The sequence below is a fragment of the Vulpes vulpes genome, chromosome 12 (assembly GCF_048418805.1).
Source record: "Vulpes vulpes isolate BD-2025 chromosome 12, VulVul3, whole genome shotgun sequence".
NCBI classification, from domain to species: domain Eukaryota; kingdom Metazoa; phylum Chordata; class Mammalia; order Carnivora; family Canidae; genus Vulpes; species Vulpes vulpes.
Window position 1 is genome coordinate 8845047 of NC_132791.1, and position 21312 is coordinate 8866358.

The following is a 21312-nucleotide window of genomic DNA, read 5'->3' on the forward strand; positions in this document are numbered from 1 at the left end:
ATTCGTGGTGGAACCGCACCCTCCGTCTGCCTTTCCGAGCTTAACTTTGGGTGGGTGGGTCCCGGGTGGGTCCCCGGGGCGGTCTGCGCCGCCTGTGCCGTCGAGGGGACACCAGGGGCTGCGAGCTCGCGTGTCTGCTAACGTGGCTTCCCATCTGGGGCCCCGGGGGTGGGGGGAAGTAGTGGGGGGATGGCGGACGGGATGGGGGTGGAAGGGTAGGAATGGGGGTGTTGGGGATGTGGGGTGGAGGGATGGGGGTGGTGGAGGGGTAGGGCTGTGAGGGTGGGGGTGGTGGGGTTGTAGGGGTGGTGTCGGGGGATGCAGGGGTGGGGGGCAGGGATGTGGGGGTGGAGGGGAGGGATGGGGTGGGGGGGGAATAGGAGGTGGTGGTGGGATGCGGGAGTGGAGGGCTGGGATGTGGGATGGGGGGTGGGGGGATATAGGGGTGGTGTTGGGAGATCCGGGGGTGGGGGATAGGGATGTAGGGGTAGAGGGGAGTGATGGGGATGAGGTGGTGGTCGTGAATATGGCGGGGGGGGGGTGGTGGGAGTGGGGATGGAAGGCTAGGGATGTGGAGGTGGGGGTGGGATGTGGGGGTGGAGGGCTACGGATGTGGGGTGGGGTTGTAGGGTGGTGTTGGGGGATGCGGGGGTGGGGGATAGGGATGTGGGGGTGGGGGATAGGGATGTGGGGGTGGAGTGATGGGGTGGAGGGGCAGGGCTGTGGAGGTGGTGTTGGGGGATGCGGGGGTGGGGGATAGGGATGTGGGGGTGGGGGATAGGGATGTGGGGGTGGAGGGCTAGGGATGTGGGGGTGGAGTGATGGGGACGGGGTGGAGGGGCAGGGCTGTGGGGGTGGTGCTGGGGAATGCGGGGGTGGGGGATAGGGATGTGGGGGTGGGGGATAGGGATGTGGGGGTGGAGGGCTAGGGATGTGGGGGTGGAGGGCTAGGGATGTGGGGGTGGGGGTGGAATATGGGGGTGGAGGGGCAAGGCTGTGGGGGTGGTGTTGGGGGATGCGGGGGTGGGGTATAGGGATGTGGAGGTGGGGGGTGGAATATGGGGGTGGAGGGGCAGGGCTGTGGGGGTGGTGCTGGGGGATGCGGGGGTGGGGGTGGAATGTGGGGGTGGGGGATAGGGATGTGGGGGTGGAGTGATGGGGACGGGGTGGAGGGGCAGGGCAGTGGGGGTGGTGCTGGGGGATGCGGGGGTGGGGGACAGGGCTGTGGGGCTCTGCGAGTTTCTGCGCCCCCCCTCCCCCGGCCTCAGGCGCTCCCCTCGGCGTCCTCGGCGCCCCCGGCCCCCTCGGCGCCCCCGGCCCCCCCGGCGCCCCCGGCCTCGGCGCCGTCGCACATGCGCTGCAGGATGCGGTGGATGCCGGGGAAGCCGGGCCTGTCGGCGGGCAGCGGGCTCCAGCACAGGCGCATGAGGTTGTAGAGCTCGAGCGGGCAGCGGGGGGGCCGGGCCAGGGTGCGGCCGGCGCGCACGTAGCGGATGACCTCCTCGTGCGCCAGGCCGTAGTAGGGCTGCAGGCCGTAGGAGAAGATCTCCCAGAGCACCACGCCGTAGGCCCACACGTCCGACTCGGTGGTGTAGCGGTTGTAGAAGATGGACTCGGGCGGCATCCAGCGGATGGGGATGGCGTCGTTTTCGTTGGCCTTGTAGTAGTCGGCCGAGTAGATGTTCCTGGACAGGCCGAAGTCGGCGATCTTGACCACCAGGCCGTCGCCCACCAGGCAGTTGCGCGTGGCCAGGTCGCGGTGCACGAACTTGCGCTCGGCCAGGTAGGCCATGCCGGCCGCCACCTGCCGCGCGATGCCCAGCTGCTGCGCGCACGACAGCGGCGGCGGCGGCGGGGGGCGGCCCGGGGCGGGCGGGGGCCCGGGGCTGCGCGGCGCCGCGTGCGGGGACCGGCTGCGGAGGAACTCGTTGAGGTCGCCGTGGGCCATGTACTCGAAGAGCAGGCACATGGGCTTCCCGACGGCGCACACGCCTGCAACCCGAGAGAGCACGGCCTCGTTGGGGGGCGGGGGGCCGCGGGCGCTCCGGCGGGGGCCCCCCGACCGCACCTGGCCGGGTCAGGAAGCCCCACCCGGGCGGGGGGGCGCCCGGATTTCTGCGGACAGCATCGCACGCAGCCCGGCCCTCACCCCGTTTGTCCCGGGGCGGGTGGGGGGGGGGGACGTCTCCCATCCGCCTCCCACCCCTCCTGCGTGGAATGCCTGCGCTCCCCACCACCCACCGCCTTTCCCGCCTCTCCGTGGCCTGCCACCTGCCAGCCTGGGACGACCGCCCCTGCAACCTGTTAGCTCTTTGAAAGCAGAAATCGCGTCTTAATCTTTTGTAAATCCCCTCCCCTCCCCTCTACCAGGTGTCTGGCACTGGCCAGCGCTCAGGAAAGGTTTGGGGAGCGATCTAAGAATGGGGGGGGGGCTGCCTTGAGCCTGCGATGCTCAGGGTTTCTGCTGTTTCTGCAGAGAAGGGTGATAAGGAAGATGCGGTCTGAAACTCGGAAAGCACGACAATGAAGGCAAAAGAAACAAAAGCAAAAATGAACTATTGGGACTTCATCAAGATAAGAAGCTTTTGCACAGCAACGGATACAGTCAACAAAACTAAAAGACAACCTCCAGAATGGGAGAAGATATTTGCAAATGACGTATCGGATAAAGGGCTAGTTTCCAAGATCTATAAAGAACTTATTAAACTCAACAGCAAAGAAACAAACAGTCCAATCACGAAATGGGCAAAACACATGAAGAGAAATCTCACAGAGGAAGACATGGACATGGCCAACAAGCACATGAGAAAATGCTCTGCATCACTGGCCATCAGGGAAATACAAATCAAAACCACAATGAGATACCACCTCACACCAGTGAGAATGGGGAAAATTAACAAGGCAGGAAACAACAAATGTTGGAGAGGATGCGGAGAAAGGGGAACCCTCCTGCACTGTTGGTGGGAATGTGAACTGGTGCAGCCACTCTGGAAAACTGTGTGGAGGTTCCTCAAAGAGTTAAAAATAGAGCTGCCCTACGACCCAGCAATTGCACTGTTGGGGATTTACCCCAAAGATTCAGATGCAGTGAAACGCCGGGACACCTGCACCCCGATGTTTCTAGAGGCAATGGCCACAATAGCCAAACTGTAGAAAGAGCCTCGGTGTCCATCGAAAGATGATGGATAAGAAGATGTGGTCTATGTATACAATGGAATATTCCTCAGCCATTAGAGATGACAAATACCCACCATTTGCTTTGACGTGGATGGAACTGGAGGGTATTATGCTGAGTGCAGTAAGTCAATCGGAGAAGGACAAACATTGTATGTTCTCATTCATTTGGGGAATATAAATAAGAGTGAAAGGGAATATAAGAGAAGGGAGAAGAAATGTGTGGGAAATATCAGAAAGGGAGACAGAACATAAAGACTCCTAACTCTGGGAAATGAACTAGGGGTGATGGAAGGGGAGGAGGGCGAGGGGTGGGGGTGACTGGGTGACGGGCACTGAGGGGGACACTTGACAGGATGAGCACTGGGTGTTATTCTGTATGTTGGTAAATTGAGCACCAATAAAAAATAAATTTATTATTAAAAAAAAAAGGAAAGCACGACAAACAATCCAGGATCTTAGGTGAAGCATTCGGTAAAACATTGCAAAATTTAGGATTTACAACGTTCGTTCCAGAAAGACAAAAAAAAAAAAAAAAAAAAAAGTTATGAATAGAGTCTCGGATTTAGTGCCAGGAGGACATCCCGGCGTGAGAATCTTAAATTCTTGCTATTTGCAAATCTTAGATTGTTGCTATCTTCGAGAGGGAAATGGGATACCTTGAAAGATTAGATCATTTGGGCACAATTTCACGGTGCTGGGAAAATAGATGATCAGATCTGTTATCGTTGTTTCAGGCAAAAATTAGAAGTCTCGGTTCAAAAAGGAAGAGAAATAGTGAATGCTAATTATCTTGGCCTATTGATCTGGGGGCTGGTTTTTTGTTTTTGTTTTTTATTTTTAAATTTATTTTTTATTGGTGTTCAATTTGCCAACATATAGAATAACACCCAGTGCTCATCGCATCAAGTGTGCGGGTCGGTTTTTAATTCCAGGGATTTGGCAATCAGTGTATGTATAGATGCTAGAGAGAAGATTAAAGAAATGACAGCATATTTTTCTGAGAAGTTTTTTAAAAACCAAATTTTTGAATTGAGCTTATTTCATGCAGTGTTCCACTCCCCAGTGCAGAAAATATTACATGGGAAGGAACAGAGGTGTCTTTCTGATGAAGAAGTGAAGGGAAAAAAGCACAAGAGTGGGAGGAAGGAGGGAAACTTGGAAAGACTGTTTTGGGGATGCAATACATTTCGCCACCTCTAGTTCCATACCTAAGAGTTTCACAATGTTGGGGTGATCAAATTCTGCCATGAGGGCTGCCTCCCTCTGGAAGTCAGCTTGCATGTCTGCTGAGGCTTCTTCTTTGAGCATCTTCACTGCCACCATGGTGAAAGGTTCATAGGGAAGTAAGCCTGGAGCCCTAGAGATACATTTATTTAGAAAGAAATCAAAGATCAAGAACATCATATGTACCCACATGAATCTACCCACATCCATACACATTCCCTCCACTACTGCAGCCTTTCCCAAAGCCATGGAATCAAAGAAAGATACCAATAGCAGATTATACTTAAAACTCCTTGATTCCAGTGAATCAAAATCAGTGGGGCTATTTTCAACACAGATGGTTTTAAAAATGCATTCTTCGTACATTTCAGGAATTCTAAAGTACACAGACCCAATGAGATGATCATTACTGTCCTAAACCCTTAATCTCTGGCCAGAATCTAAATTCCTCGAAGGCAGGGACCATGGCTTACTCATCTTTATTTCCTTCTGAAGCCTAAAATGATGCCTTGCATATATTTATTTGGTTCCCCAGAAATATTTGTGTAGGATTTTCATTAATCATGTAACCTCCATACCAGGGCCACTATGAGTGGTGGTAAGGTTGTGTCCTGCCCAAGAACACCAGGACAGCGTGATGGTTGGTGATTAAAAACCAAGTCCATGTTCTCTGGCCCAGCTGTGTGTCTGTGAGCCACATCCATGCAGAAAGGGTATTTCCTTCCACTTCACACAGAGGAAATAAACAGGCTAGCATTGGCCCTTATATGACTCTTTCCTGGAGCTCCTTGTTTTCTGGCATTTTTGTGTTATTTTCCCCCCATTTCTGTTCTGCCGTTCTGTGGGCATCTATTTCATATCTACACATGTCAGGCTCTGAATTCTTCAGTAGAAATCCTAGTTCAAAGTAAATTTTAAACAAAGTGGAGAATATAGCATAGAAAATGGAAGCGAAGTAAAATTTACAATTATTTGCCAAAAACAAAGCAAAAAATTATGGTTAAAATGTATGATAAAATTATTTTCTGAAAAAGGAATCTTCTTAAACGTTGCTAATCGCATGTAGTTTGAACACTACACAAACGAAGATTCTCTCCTTCTGTCCAGCCCTATTTTTCATCAGGGAGGAAAAATTATTAAGATTCAAAGTATAGTGGCCAGTAAACTGGGGTTAATGATGTGAAGAATTATTTGATAATAATTATCATACATACAGCAAAGGCATCAAGGTAGTGGTCTGGTAACTTTTCAGATAATACGTATTTCGGTGGAAAGATTTTTCACATGGGTAACTTTACCTTGCTTGAAAGACCCTTCCAAATGCTCCCTCTCCAATATCTCTCACGTATTCGATGTTATTCCTTGGGTACTCCAGGCTGAGCAATTTGGGATTCAGAAGGAGTGGCATCCTCTGGTACATGGGGTTGGGATGAAGTCTGTCTAGCAAGAGCTCAGAAGGAAGAGTCGTGAGGGTTACTGCTGCCGATTCTCTGTAGGTAAGACAGGGAAGACCAATGGTAAGACAGGGAACACCAATCAGGTGGGATCTTTGTACTCAGGCTTGGGTTTTACAGGGATACGATGTTAGGAGGAAACAAAACAAATTATTCTAAGGCAGCCAAAGACCCTTCAGTTTTAGAGCAAGAGATATTTCGTTTGATCTGGGAATCAAAAGTCACCTTTTCTTAGGAATTGTGTTCCTATCCAATCTAGCATGGCAGTAGGACCAAGAGGTGGGGGCAGCTGGGAACAGGGATAGCCATATTCTTCCAAATTACTGTTTAGATGTTATCTGCTGTGAAAAATTAACTTTAGGACATGTAATCCAGGCAAAAAGTTACTGATATTTTTAAAGATCGTGGTGGGGCACTTAATCTTAAAGCATGGTAACCGATGTCATAAAGAGATGAGCAGTGTTCTAAAAATTCCTCCTCCTGTCCCCAATATTCAGTTTGTAGGTTTTAAAATGCTACTTACTACATGTGGTCAGCTTAAATGAGAATCTCACCTTTTCTTATTTTTCCATTGTTTTCGTCTTCGGCAGCAATAAAAAGTAGTTACAGTAAGAAGCACAAATATAGCAGAGCTGGACATGATGGAGATTATTACAGTCATGGAGTACGTAGGCGAGACAGAGAAGGAGGAGGAAGAAGAGGAAGGCAAGTCTGGAATGTCCACACTCGGCTTTGAGGACGTCATGGGTGGGAATGCTGTAAGTAAACCAGAGTTTTCATTCATTCTTAAACTTTCAAGAAGCAATCTTTGCATTCAAGCAATCTTCGCTGAACTCAAGCAAATTTAGTCAACTGAGTTTAATTTTAAGAATATGGTTTCATGTGTCAGGTTCTCCCTGGCTATATATCTATAAAGTCCAAGTGTAAGAACCCAGAGATCCAGTTGTAAGTAAAAGCAACTTACAGAAGTTTAAGGATGAGGCCCAGAGAAAGGAACTATTCCTTTCCAAGACAAATGCAGACCCTGGGCTAGTGATCTTTACACTGTATCATGTTGTTTATGACCTGACAACAGTTACAGACACTATGAATTTATTAAATAATTTCATGAAATTGTATTTGGAGTCAGGATTGTCTAAAGCTGAGCTTTTTACACATTTACTGTTGATTTACAAACAAAACAAAAATAATAGAAAAGATGAAGAGTGGAAATATTAGGACACAAATGAGAAGCTGGTTCATCTAAAAATTGAACCCCTGAGGTGCCTAGGTGACTCAGTGGTTGAGCGTCTGCCTTTGGCTCAGGTCGTGATCCCGGGGTCCTGGGATCGAGTTCCACATCGGGCTCCCTACGGGGAGCCTGCTTCTCCCTCTGCCTGTGTCTCTGCCTCGCTCTCTCTTTGTCTCTCATGAAGAGATAGATAAAATCTTTAAAAAAACAAAAATAAAGTAAAAATAAAAATTGAACTCCTGTGCCAAAGTCCTATTAAAAAGGTCACTGCAATATGAAAACAAGGTAAAATCTTCATTACCCTGGAAACCAAAAGATGCCATGTTCATATCACTCTGTAGAGTGCAAAGTCCACTGTATACCTATTAAAACAACCTTATTAATTTATATTTTATATTCTTTTAATTGACTGAGTAAAGACAAAAACATGGATACAGAGTACCTTGATAATATAATTGACAAGAATGTTCTAATAGCAGACAGTGTACTTTGAACCCTGCACAGAGGGAATAAACCCTGTTTTCAAATATTTGTGGAATATTGGCAGACACGATCTTTTGTCATGGCACGGAAGTAAATCTGTAATTTCAAAAGCAGAAATTACACTGATTTATTCTTTGACTAAAATGCAATTAACAATAGACTAAGTAAAATCCAACAGGACATCAAAAAAAGAAAAAATTCAATAACTTTTCACTCAAAGAGTAAAAAGTAGCCAGAGTGACGGATTAGAAAATGACCTCCTGATAGAGTATATGAACTTTGGCCAAAGCCGTGCTCAGTGGTAAACTCATAGAATTATCTCTTTTCAATAGATAAAAAGGATGAAAGTGAATGAGCTAGACATTTAACTCAAGACTTTGAAAAAGAAACAAAACTACAGAGAACAGAAAAGTAGATGAGAAAGTAACAGCCATGTACAAGCAGAAATTAATAAGTTAGAATTACACATACCACAAATGCTAGATTTTAAAAATAGGTCAATAGTTGGTCTTATATTTATAAAGTGGTCTAATCAGTGGAATTTTAATTTTTAAAAGACAAGAAAGGCACAAACATACGAAATTAGGAATGGTAAAGGAGTTACGACAGTAGATCGAAATAAAAATGCAGTAACGTAATTATGCAGTTACATTTTTTTAATCTTTAGAAAAATGATAGGACCGTATTACTAAATTTGAAAAATCAGAAAATCTGAAGGTAGTCAACCAGGAAATTTAAAAGTCACTCTTACAGAATTATGGATACATTCTTTTGGTCTTGAGAAGAGATAAAATTTCCAGATTTTATAAAATGTTCCAATATGAGAAAAATCTACCAAACTATTTTAGAAAGTTATAATATTAATAACAAAACCTGGCAATATTAGCACAAAAGAAAAGTGCATACCTAGTTAAGGAATGTAGGTTTCAAAAATCCTATATGAAATGTTAACAATTGGCTACAACATAGTAAAGGAATTATGTGGTTGATTTAAGGAAATATATTTAAAAAAAGGGAAATATATGAATATTAATAGATCACAAAGTCAAAAGAAAACTTGTATTGCGGTAGATGCCTAAAACTGTTTGAAATAGGGCACTTGTAAAAGCAGACATTTCAGGGGGTGCCCATATATGACTTCTTAATGTAGGGGTGGACACAGTTTCTGTGGCCTGAGCACCAGTGGGTAGCACGTGGTTTCAGAGCCCGTGGAGACCAAGTTTGGTCACTGCTGTGGCAGGAAGACCATCAGCTCAGGCACTGAAACTGGAAGGAAAGCACAGCAGTGCCTTCATACAGGAGTAATAGTAGCACATCTCATCAGGTATCACAGCAACGGTGGACTTTGACTTCACAGGTTCCTTTACGTTTGGCTTGAAAGCCGAACAGACTTTCTTTGGACTGAGTCATCTGAAGTTTGTTTTTGTTTTTTTTTTTTTAATCAATCCAAGATGGGTGGGGCGGGGTCTTAAATTGGAAAGCTGAACTTCCTGCTAATAATAAAATAGGAGCAATCATTGAAAGACAGGAAGAGGTGACTGTTTTTATATCTGGATTTTGCAGGGCAGTTCAAACCATATTTACCCGTGAGGGAATATAATGTAATTTGTGAAATTGGTAGTATAATCTCATTAGTAAATATAAGGGTAATATTTTAATCAAAAATATCAGACCTGGGGCACCTGGGTGACTCAGTCGGTTAAGTTTCTGACTCAAGATTGTGGCTCAGGTCATGAGATTGAGCCCTGTGTTGGGCTCCATGCTAGGTGGGAGGTCTGCTTGGGATTCTCTCTCTCTCCCTCTCTGTCTCCGCCCCCTCCCCAAAACAAATAAATCTTTCTTTTTAAGAAAAAATCAGACATATTTAGAGAATAATCCATGATGACTTAGTAAGATTTATTTTCAAAATGCAAAAAAATTGGCATTGTTTGAATAATAATTTTGTTTTATGAATTTAATGATACCTTCTTTTCTGGATAGCTTTGTTATTCCTTGTTTATTGCTTCTAATCTGTTTGCCGTGGCCTTCCCTAGAGCGACATGGGCTATCTCTTTAAACTCAAATGATCAATCTGGATCTCCTTCTTTTTGTCTTTTTCTTCTGTCATCAGTTTTATCTCTACCCTTTCCATTTGATTGCCAGGGGAATTTTTATTCACTCATTCATCCATACATTAATATATTCGTTAAGTTCATATTGGTGTTGGGTATCAAGGATACTGTGGTAGACATGACAAGTCTTTGTGTTAAAGTATTTAGCTGGGAAACAATTAGGAAGCCCATAATTATCATAGAATGTAAGAAGTGTTAGAAGACTGATAAGCTTGTGAACATCCTGGGGCAGCTCAACTCCAGGTCAAGGCTTACTAGGTAGGTTTTTAGAGTAAATAATTTTAAGTTAAATGTAAGGGATGAGTCGGGAATAACCAGTTGAAGGTGTAAGTGTGTGGGTGGAGTGGGAGTTTGAGGGTGGGAAGGGAGGTAGTATTTCACAAAGAAGGACCAGCGTTCATCAGGGTCCAACTCAAGCAGTTGTAGTGCTTTCCTAAAAGTGCAACTACAGGTTTCAGTGCTGACTTGGGGAGTGTGTATAGACAAGGCTGCAGATATCAGGCCTGGGTCATAAAAGGCCTTACATGCCACGGGAGGTAATTTGGACTTTGCCCTGCAGTGAATGCAGAGAATCATCGGATGGATTAGCGTCATTGGAGTAGCACGATCTGCTTTTTGCTTTAGAAAGATCATCTGCATGCAGCCTGACTTCCACGACTGATTTCAAAGTCCTGAATGCAGAGTTGGAAATAGGTGTTCAGTAACACACCATTTTATAGGATTTCCACCATGCAGGTGACAGGGATATAAAGAGAAAAACCTCAGTTTCTTTCTAAACAGAAGCCACAAATTGCTTATAGGAGAAAGCAATCTGGCTTATACTAGATGACCAGTCATTTTCAAAACTAGAAGCTAGAAAAGAGTGAAGTCACATCTATAGATTCCTGAAAGAGGAGAAATGTCTTTCAAGAATGTATCCAGCTAACAGAGCTTTCAACTACACAGGTGAAAGAAAGCTAATCTGAAGATCTGGGATACAGAGACTGTGTCACCCACAAACACGTCTGAGGACAAGCATAAAGTGTATACAGCCCTACTGAATTCAGGAATAGTGAAATGCCTGCTAAAGAGACAAATAGCATGAAGGCATTACAAGCTCAAAAAGATATTTCACTTCAAAAAAAGTTATAAAAGTGAAAACTACTGAAATTCTACTGTGTATGTTCAAGCAAAAAAAAGAAAAAAAAATCTTCCATCACCCTTCAAAGTGAACTGGTAATATCTTTTAGAGTTTACTCAGAAATCAAGAAACTCTTTAGGAAATACTTGAGGGCTTTATACACTCCATGCCTTCTTTGCTTAATATATTAGCCTATCTGAAAAACTCAAGCCAGTTTCTTCAATAATAATTGCATTTAACCAGGGAGCACACTTTTAGGCATTCCCCATGACATGGTCAGGTGCAATGATCCGTTGACGACATTTGCTATTCATTTTCTTACAGGTACCAAAGATTGCATAAAACTAGGTTTTTGAGGGCAGGAAACTGGCTTATTGTAGCTGATTTATGCTGCTCACATGTTTTAGAATCAGTATACAAGGCAGAAATTGGTGTGTGTGTGTGTGTGTGTGTGTGTGTGTGTGTGTTCCTGTTCCTGTCTAATGTAGGACTGACGTTCAGCACCTTCTCCACAGGAGACCCCCTAGTGAATGCTTGAATGGATGAATGAGTAAACGATCAAAGGATAACAAAGACCACAGTCACCAGTTAGAAGTCCAATCAAACTAAACTTAGGCTGCTTATATGACAAAGAATTGAACCATTTCTTTTTCATTCCTTCAATTTGGAAATAACAATTTGACAGGCTTCCGAAATAATAGATTTTTAGGGTTTCCATACCTCTCTTGTTTATTAACACTGAGCCATTCAAGTGGGACCAGTAGCATTCTTTCTTTTTAATACTGTAAGTCTTAGTCCTTGAAGGAAGCTGGTAAAATCAAGACCTGGCTCTTATCCAGGTGCTGAGGCAATTAGGCCCGTAAGATAGATCACAGGAAATGATTATGATTTAAGCCTTAGAACACTCAAATCAGAGGAAGTTAATTGAAATGAAAGGTTTCCTAATTTCATTCTGAATTTCTCCATTCTGGTAGGTTAAAGCATCATCTGATCCAACTTTGTGTCTAGGATGTCTCTTTGGAAGCAACCTTCTTGAATTCTTTTCTAGGGATTTTGAGGTACCTGCTTATAAAACCGTTTGATTTGACCCTGTAAACTTTCTACTGGAAATTAGCTATCTTAAAAGCATCCATCTTCCAAAAGAAAGATCTGTTGTCACAAGTGAAGATCACAAATTGGCTCAATGAAGAAATAAAATTTGTTTTCATCTGTAAATAATTAGATGATATAAAAACAAAAAATGTGAAATCAAAAGGGGACATTTTCAGTTTGGCTGATTTTGTAGCCATGAAAACAACTTATAACCTTGGGATAATGGATATTTGTTTCGTTCAGTAAATATGGTGCTCTTCATGGCCTAATTAGAAGCTGTAAGCTGAGATCTCTGATGATCTTCCTCACGTTTTACGCCAGTAAGCATAGCAAAAAACCTTTGAGAGGGGCCGTACAGCCTGTTCTGGACATCATGAAGTAGGAGTGTAAATACGCATGCACGAATCCAATTACATACACATAAGGGTTGAAGGGCACAAACAAAATTACTTACTTGTTAAGTTTTCTTTTTTATAATCTGAGGGGGAAAGGATAAAAATTTGTTTTAAATGAGCATCCAGATACCTCACATATTCTGTGAGAGACTGCTAAGAAATGCAAGTTCTCTTTCAGTTTTTCAATATACAACCGGAAAACATTCTTTGCATTCGAATGAGAAAGGATTGTGTCATTGAAGTTAAACCAGCTGTTAGGGCTAACAACATAGTTCCTTACAAATGAAGTTCATTAAACAACATGCAGCAACTCAGCTTTGTTTTGTGAGATCAGCATTTTCAACCATGTGGCTTATTTTTGCATGCTTGGAAATCTGCTTTGTCGGCTAAGAAGGGGGACTTTATTCTTTTATTCCACTCATCTGACATAATAGGAGGTTTCTTAGCCAGTTCTCTGCACATTCCAAAAGATGTTACAAGCTCTCATCAGATCCCCTTATGAAATAAGATCTTAAGCAGCAGCTAAAAGTGCTCCTTAATTTCTTTTTGAACAAATGAAATTAAACCCTAATGCTAATTTGTGCAATTAGGATAGGTGGTAGGATTCTGTGATTAGGTATCTAAAAAGGGCAGAACTCAAAAAAATAATTTAGAAATGCCTAGAAATATTAGGAGATTTAAGTTCACAACTTAGTTTCTTCAAAATAGTATATTTCTTCTAACCTCTGAAGTCTTGAGAGAACTCTGTTACCTAAATATGGCAGTCTGGTGCAGGCCGTGGGGTCCCAGTGCATGCTGGGGAGCTTGTTGCATTCTGGCATGGAGAGCAGGTGCATCCCAGATCGGTAGAGTCCTCTGTGAGTCTTTTCTTCCATTGCCAGCCATTCTTTTGCACAGAAAAGCTCCTTTACTGCCAGGCAGTACTCTCTAAAATATTTTATGGAGAACGAAACTTGATGAATCATAGCATATTAAGGCCAAATTTGTGGCAGAGCCTAGATTCTGTATTTTCAAAACATCATTAGAGTACGTTGTCTGTTCTTGCAAAAGTGTTTTTGAAAGGATCCTTTTATTGTAAATAACGTGAGACTTTATGAAATATAGCATATTATCCCTGAGATGAAATGCTATCATGTTTTGTTTTGAAAGCCTAGTTCATGTTCCTGGGGGAAAAGAATTTTGAAGTTCAAAAAGTAACAGATTAGGCATCCCTAGTATGCATTCTCTCAAATTCATGTTAAAATAAATCAGAGGGACAGAAACAAGGTATATATATAGAGTTTAAGAAACACACATAATAAAAGTCATAGATCATTGTCAATCAGTTTCCAGCCTGAGAGATTTCCCTATAATCCCAAGGCTACTGGGCAAAGGACTGAAGGGCACAGTTGGTGCCTCTCCATGCGTTGTCCACCAAAACAGAAGAGCGCCACCGTTCTGGCAGGTTACAGGAGGGCTTTTGGGTCCTTACCCACCTAAGCCTTGGGGAAGCTGCCGCTATCCCATTGTTGTGTGTGCTTCCATCTGAAAAAGCCAGAGTAATTTAATCTATTTAAATATGAAATGTTATGTTCATCCATGTGTTTTATTATGAGTGAAGAGGCTGAAGAAAGACTAGTTGGACTAATTAGAATTTTGTGTATATTTTTTGTATATTTTGTTTAAGCTCATCCTATAGAAAATAGGATAGACTACATCGGAGAAACCTGGTTAACTCCAAATTAAGATGTTTGGGATTAAAAATAAAAGGAAATGAAAGATTATTAAAGAAATTAGAGTTACTAACAATATTGCCCCTTCAGTATCTACAGGATTCAGAGAGGAGGAAATTATGTGTGTGTGTGTATATGTATATGTGTGTATACATATACATATATATGTCACAATGGTGTCTTTTTAAAATACTCATGCCTACACTGCCACTTTTCTGGGCAACCACCTGTCAGTGTGCACCAACTGAACATGTGTGGAATGAAAGGGCTGTGCATATGAATGTGATGGGATACAATGAGGTCCTGGGAACAACAATAGGATTTAGAATTCTTGATGTGTCTGTAATGGAAAGGAGAGCAATGGGGCTTTCCAGGCTTCTGAGAACTTGAAGAACCAGAGGAGCATTGCTTAGTTTGCTGCTTCTTATGCTGGGTCCCACCCATGGGTCACACAAACACAGCTTTCTGCATTCAGACAGCACTGTTAAACTGGGAAAAAATAATTTGTGGCAGGTGAAAAAAATTTTGTAGCCCACATTATGTGGAGGAAGCCAATACCCTGGAGAGTTATTTTTTTTTGCTCTAAACAGAAGAACACATTAGAAAAATTTGTATTTGTTTTGCTTTGTTTCATTGACATGTATTAAAGATGACCTCTATAGAAGAGTTTTTCACAAGGAAAAAAAATACGGATGAAATGGAAAATAAACTGAAGACTAAGTTAACTTGAACATAGTAGTAACCGAAGAAAATAAAGACCACAAAGAAGTGAAAGTGACACCAAACGACTTAAAATTGTCATTAAAATTTGTAAGGAAATGGCACTGCAAGACATTGGACAAATAACAGAGGAGAAGTTGGCAAGTCTGAACTGAATGCAGAGAGAAAGAAGGAACAGTGAAACTATTGTGTGAGGAGACAGCTGAGGAGGAAGAGCCAGCAAGAAATTCAGAGTACAGATAATGTTTCCCAATAAGAAAACTAGAACATGTAAAAAAAAAAATAGAAAATACTCGAAGATATACTAAAAGAAAACATTCTTAGGACAGATAGGATGTAAACCTGATCAGTAAGGCACATTATATTATTGATAAGAAAGAAAATAATTAAAATAGAATTACTCCCAGATGAATTTCACAAATATTTGAATCTCAAAGATTAAAAAATAATCCCCCTACCATTTGGCAAGAGAAAAATATTCCCTATAAAGGGACAAGATTCGGGATTGCTCTATATGTTCTTCATGGCAACACAGCCAAAAAACAATTAAGAGTGCATAAGATTTTGAGGAAAACTGAATGTAACACAAGACTTAAATAGTTAACCCCCCCCACACACACAAAAGAAAAACACCAACACACAAGATTATGGTAAAAAGTTTTTTACATACAATCTTCTAAAAAAATACTTACTCTAGCTGAACAAGAGATGAATTTAAGAAAAACAAAGATTTTCTATGATATGAATGAAAGTGAGCATCAAGGATACATAAGAGGTCTGTATCAGGTAGTTATATATATGATTATGTTATCAAATATACAAGCTAAAATGATGGTCTAAAAATTGAACATTGGCAGAGAAAACAGTTGAATAATACTAGCCTGATTTACAATTCCAGATAAAATTTAAAAATCAAGTGTATTCAGTCAAATTATACTTAATTAGGCCTACCTTCAACACCATGTTTTTAAAATCACAACTTATCTGCCATCCTTGGCACTCTTGATCTCCCTTAACCTAATGTTCATTTTTTCTTTTCTGATCATATAAGATACCTCCTAAGGTAATATAGAAGTTATTTATTTATTATATCTCTTGCTCATTTTCTTCTTCTGCTAGAATGTAAGCCTCATGAACAAATGCCCTACCATAGTGCTTGGAGACCAGTAGAAGCTCAATAAATATTTGTTGAATAAAAGAAATTCTTTGTCATTCATGGAAAGTTGCACAAATTATTTAATTACTATTTATGATTAGAAAACCATGAGTGTCTGTGGAATTTAAGAAACAGGTGAACATATGGGAGGGGGGAAATAGAGTGAAACAAACCATAAGAGACTCTTTAAAAGATCAAGAACAAACTGAGGGGTGATGGAGGGAGGTGGGTGGGGGATGAGCTAGATGGGTGATGGGGATTAAGGAGGGCACTTGTGATGAGTGTTGTATGTAAATAATGAATCACAGAATTCTACTTCTGAAACCAAAAAAAGAAGAAGACAGAGAGAGAAAACCATGAATAATAAAATGCTTTTAAAAATCTCACAAAAAACTAGAAATAACTAGAAATGCAAATTGGTTGAACACCTTTGAACCCCTTGGAAGGATAAGGCAAACAAAAGCTATTATAAAAGCCATTACCAAAATAGCAAGGAAGCATAAAATGAGAATCTCTGAAGAGCAGACTTACTAGTTATTAACAATAAGCTCAATTTTAGTTGAATGCTGTTGGTGCAAAAAGCAGAAGATGCCAGAACTGGAAGGAAGCATCCTTAGAATAAACACTTACTGTGAAAAGGTTTACTGTATCACTACCAAATTATTGAATCAAATAGATGAAACTTCCTTAGGGGCAGAAAGCATTGGACAATTTAATTACTGTTTATAGTAATATCTACATAATAAATTTGAATTTTGTAGCTTAAAAGTAGAGAGTCTTTTTTTAAGTGTCTAATTTGTTTTACAATTATATGTCAGACAGAAGAAGACCTCAATATGATATTAACGTGAAAATTTTTAGACCATATTTTCTGACTATATTTTATTTTATTTTTTTCTGACCATATTTTAGACTATATATTTTCAGTGTGAATGAAATGTTCAACCACAAGGATTTAAAAAAATAGAAACAATTTTCAGATAACAAGTACTATTGAAATAACAATTGGAATTAGGAAAGAAATCTCTTTAAGTATACTACCATTGACTTAAAGATTTAGGAGATGATTATACTATTCTAATAAATTTGAAATCTCACTGAAAGGGATTTTTTTCCCTAAAAAGACCAAAAGAGGTAAATTATTCTCAATCTTAAAAACAACATCTGTGGCTCTTGCATGTAAACTGGCCTAGGGATATACATGTTGGAAAGTTACTCAATAAATTTATTTTGTGCTAGTATACAAAGTTGCGATCAATTTTAATTCTGGTTGTTTCTCAAGAGATACTTAGATGTCCTGTGTGATAAAAATATAATCTTCTTGGGTGAAGGAACAAACAAACTATATTCCTCTTACAATTTCTCCAAACCCTCAAAATTTGCAGTGTGTTGAGGAATAGAGCATTCTGTTTTAATGACCTCACTGCCCTACAATTATATCAATATTTAAATAGTTTCTGGTTTTATCAAAACAGAGGTGGAAATGTGCTGTGCTGGTAGAGTTCATGTGTTTTCTTCGGAAGAAAACAGTATCTGTCTGGTTTCTAACATATTCCATGGGAACAATTTATCCTTTAATCCTCTCTGTTTTGCAGATGAGGAAACTGAAGGTTAGCCAAGATCACATGTATCTAGAAAGCAGTACAAATAGTATTTCAACTTTGTTCTACTTGGCTCAAAAACCAGTTTGATTCCTGTCTTTCCTACATAAGAAGTAAATAAAGGCAAAATACTTCTATCAAACGTTGATTTATGAATTTCCATGTTTAAAGAGTATGGGGGTTTTAAGGAAATCACTATTTACTACCACCACCACCACTACCACCGTGAGAAAGAATGTTAGTATTTAAATTAGAACATCAGGTGGAATGTATCTTAAAATAATATGCATAGTATAGAAAGTAATATTCTGAAATGCTCACCAGGGTCTCATAATCATGGGCAGATAGTGCTAAAACATTTGAAATGGGCTTTTTCTCTATTTTTGCTTACTATTCAGGTCCATATTTGTTTAGGTCTTTTTTTTTAAGGATTTTTAAAAAATTTCCTAGAAAGCTAGAATATTTATGAATATGATAATGCAAACAATCACAAGTAGAGTAGAGTATGATAGCTTTTATGACATTTTCTAGAAGCTCAGAGCCCTCGGATTATAGGATGTCATCAGTGATTTACATGGTAGGAATTCTGTCCAATTAATTACTTTCTGTTTTGGACAAAAGCCACCTTTTGCCTTTATGGTAGCACATGACAACCTCTTTTGAAAAGCTCTTCCTGTTTGCCTTCAAGAGAATTTTCCCATCTGTTTCTTCTTTTATTTTACCTGCAAATAGGTGTAGGCGTGGGCACTACCCCAGGGTTGCAGCCTTGGAAGATGTGATTACACAGCAAAGCCTCAGCAGCCGGCCGGCAGAATGGGCTCACTGCCTTCAGTTCATTCCAGGCGGTGTGAACCAGCAGTTCTTGGGCCTCCTCAGGGTCTGCGTAGGAGTTGTTGAAGAAAACAAGAGCGTCTTTGGCCAGGACAGCATTACATACCTCCCCTCTGTACTGGGCGCAGTAGCCTTTGTTGTCTTTCTGTAGCTTACTGAAACAAGAAATGAACAGCGTTCTCCATCCCATGCTATTCCTTAGCATTCAGTCTGGCTTGTATTTTTTTATTTTTTAGATTTCCACCTCTGTGGTGTCACAGAAATAGAAGATTGTGCTATAATCTTCCCAGCTTTCCAGCTATAATTCTATCACCCTCCAGCTACTCTGGAGGGTTATTAGAAGGATCATCATATGGGATAAGGGATGTGGAAAGCTTTGAGAACAATCAAGGACTGGATAGATTGGAGTATTTTTTTTTTTATCATTTTACATTATAAATAGAATTTAACTATCCTTGGTTAAGCCACTTCATTTGCTCCTTACGAATGGGGCTGATGTCAGCAAGTAAAGTACATGTAAAGAACATACGCATGGTGACGATTAACAAATGACTGAGCATAACAGTCGTGGCGGATGTAGTTTATTTATATGTCGTGATAGTTAAGTTCCTGAATTTTGTAGAACACATACATCTTTGCTATACCTTCCATACCCAGATTCTCTCACTCACACATCTTCCCAGCATTTCATTAAAGACTAAAGAGAAAGCCACATAGGGAGGAGGAGGCTTGGGATCAGGCTCTCAGAGGAGCAAAAGAGATGTTCAGCTTTACTGTTTTCTCATCACATGGCTTGGGGCAAGTCATCTGGTCCCTCAGAGTGCTGAGGTCCTAATCTGTTGAGTGATGTTAGTAATTAATCTCAACTCAGATTATGTGTTAATGGATACTATATGAGGAAGAAACCTAAATTGCGTGGTGCTAGCACAAAAATAAGATTATCGGCTATAGCAACTGAAGAGAATGAGAGGGAGAATGGAAAATACTGCTGGTACTCTCTGCACATATCCACTGTCCCCTAATGGAATGCTGGGAATTATAATAACTCCTATGCTCACCTGACAACTATTTATTGAGCACTAATTATGTGTAGTCACTGTGATGGTCTCAACATATTCTTATGCCTTCTATCAGATCTATATTGTTAACAATGACAAAAAACTAAGTTGTATTCTTATGTAGATTTGTACAGTTGTTGGAATTTCACATTTCATTATCTTTATGTAAAGGACTTATAAGGTAAGAAAATTAAACAAATTGGAATTTGTGGGAAATTTTTAAATTGTGAAGAGACTCCATTTAAATTCGAACAATTGATATCTGAAGTAGAAACCATGACTGACTGGTGTTCAAAGCAAATCTGTTAAACAACATACAGCTCATTCCAGTGAATCCATGAACTTCCAAGAAATACCAGACTTTGAAATAATGTTTTATAATATAGAATCTTTCTCTAATTCAGACTAGCCTTTTACTGTTAGCCAAAAGAGATTTTATTGTATTACTTATAGTTTGTAGTTCATTTTTTAAAATGAAGGGCTTGAATAAGAAAAAACAAAGCTCTCATGAAAACTTGGGCCAGGTAGGATTGAGCAAACACCCAGAAAAATAGTTTTCCAGCTTCTCAGGGAAACCTGGTCTGTGATAGTATTAAGAAAGTTCAAGAGAGGCAAGAATGTTGTGCTTTAAGAAACTGAAGAATAATACCTAATAACAAGAAGTACTTCAAACTGGTGTACTAAATGGTCTCACATATTAATATAAAAGGGGGATAGATAAAAGCAGGTAGGATTCTTTTCACTTAACACAAAAACCGCATCATGTAAGTTAAATGTTTCCCCAAGTGCCTCTGAGCTGAGAATTACTCACTCAGGTTCTGCTCTCATGTATCAACCATCAACTGACTCTGTCTTTATTTTTTCGTAAGTATTTTTAAAATCAAACAGCATTTGTGATTGTTCCTTTAATTATACAAGCAAAAAAGAAAACCCAGAAAAGGTAGACAGAAGAAAAATTAATAAAAATAGCCTCAAAAATAAGGATTATTGACAATTAATAATCAATCCCTCTCTGTGTATGTCTACTGCCTTTCTTAATAGGAGCCCAGGAAAAATCTTTGGAACAACAACAATCTTCGGCCTGCTAGTACTGGGTCCTCATTTATTTATTAGCTGTATAATGTAAAAAAAGAATAGAAAAAAAAAGCAGAATTGGTTTTGAATAGAAATGAGACCTTATAATTTTGGTTCTTTCTGCCAGCCTGCAGAGAAGTAGCCTGGGGAAACCCTTTGCATGCTGAGAAAAGACATAAAACATAAAGTGTATGGTTCTTACTAATTTTCTATGCCTCTGTGATGTTCCTAGGAGCCTTAAAAGACTTAGCTTTGGAAATGTAGCTATGCTAAGATCAGCTCTACAAGGTAAAGGAGATACAGGATCAAATACATACGTATTACGTACGCACACGCATATATACACACACACACATATACATATATACAGACTGCCCAGTCACACTTTCAGAGTTTAAACCACTTCCCTTTCCTCTCCTCTTTTGCAGATTTATACACCTCTAATTTTTTTTTTTTTTTGGACTGGTCAAATTTTAGAGGCAAGACATGGAGGCATGTAAGGCCATTGTGCCTCATCCTCCTAACCTTATCCCTTAAAAATTTTAAACGAGGCCCACAGCAAAAATAGGGGAGACAAGATGAATGCAAAGAATTTCCACTGGTGTCTTTTGCTATCTTTTGAATGAGACCTGTCCAACTGAAGTTGTGTTCCTCTGCTCACAGCTCTTGGAACTGCCATTGGAGCAACACCAGAAGCAGCTGGTCCTGTTGGTCCTTCGAAACAGTGGGGCAGAGGTCACAGGGATCTGTTCACAGAATGCTGGTTATTTTGGAATGGTCTGCCGGACATGCTCCAAAAATGCTAGTTCATATTGCGCATCGAGCCAGTCCCTCTCTTGCCTCCTGACAAATGAAACCTGGCTGACCTCCCTT

The 21312-nt window shown here is 41.0% G+C and overlaps 1 protein-coding gene across 1 annotated transcript in view; it reads right to left on the reverse strand.

Moving 5' to 3' along the window:
- Positions 1-1264: 1264 nt before the first annotated feature.
- Positions 1265-21312, reverse strand: part of MUSK (muscle associated receptor tyrosine kinase) — a 90573-nt gene continuing 70525 nt past the window's right edge. Inside the window, exons 10-16 of the mRNA XM_072731763.1 lie at positions 18199-18462; positions 13039-13214; positions 12347-12370; positions 6410-6611; positions 5700-5891; positions 4386-4534; positions 1265-1992 (exon numbers count right to left, since the gene is read on the reverse strand). Of these exons, the coding sequence (XP_072587864.1) occupies positions 1265-1992; positions 4386-4534; positions 5700-5891; positions 6410-6611; positions 12347-12370; positions 13039-13214; positions 18199-18462 (1735 nt within the window). The remainder of the gene's footprint in view (positions 1993-4385; positions 4535-5699; positions 5892-6409; positions 6612-12346; positions 12371-13038; positions 13215-18198; positions 18463-21312) is intronic.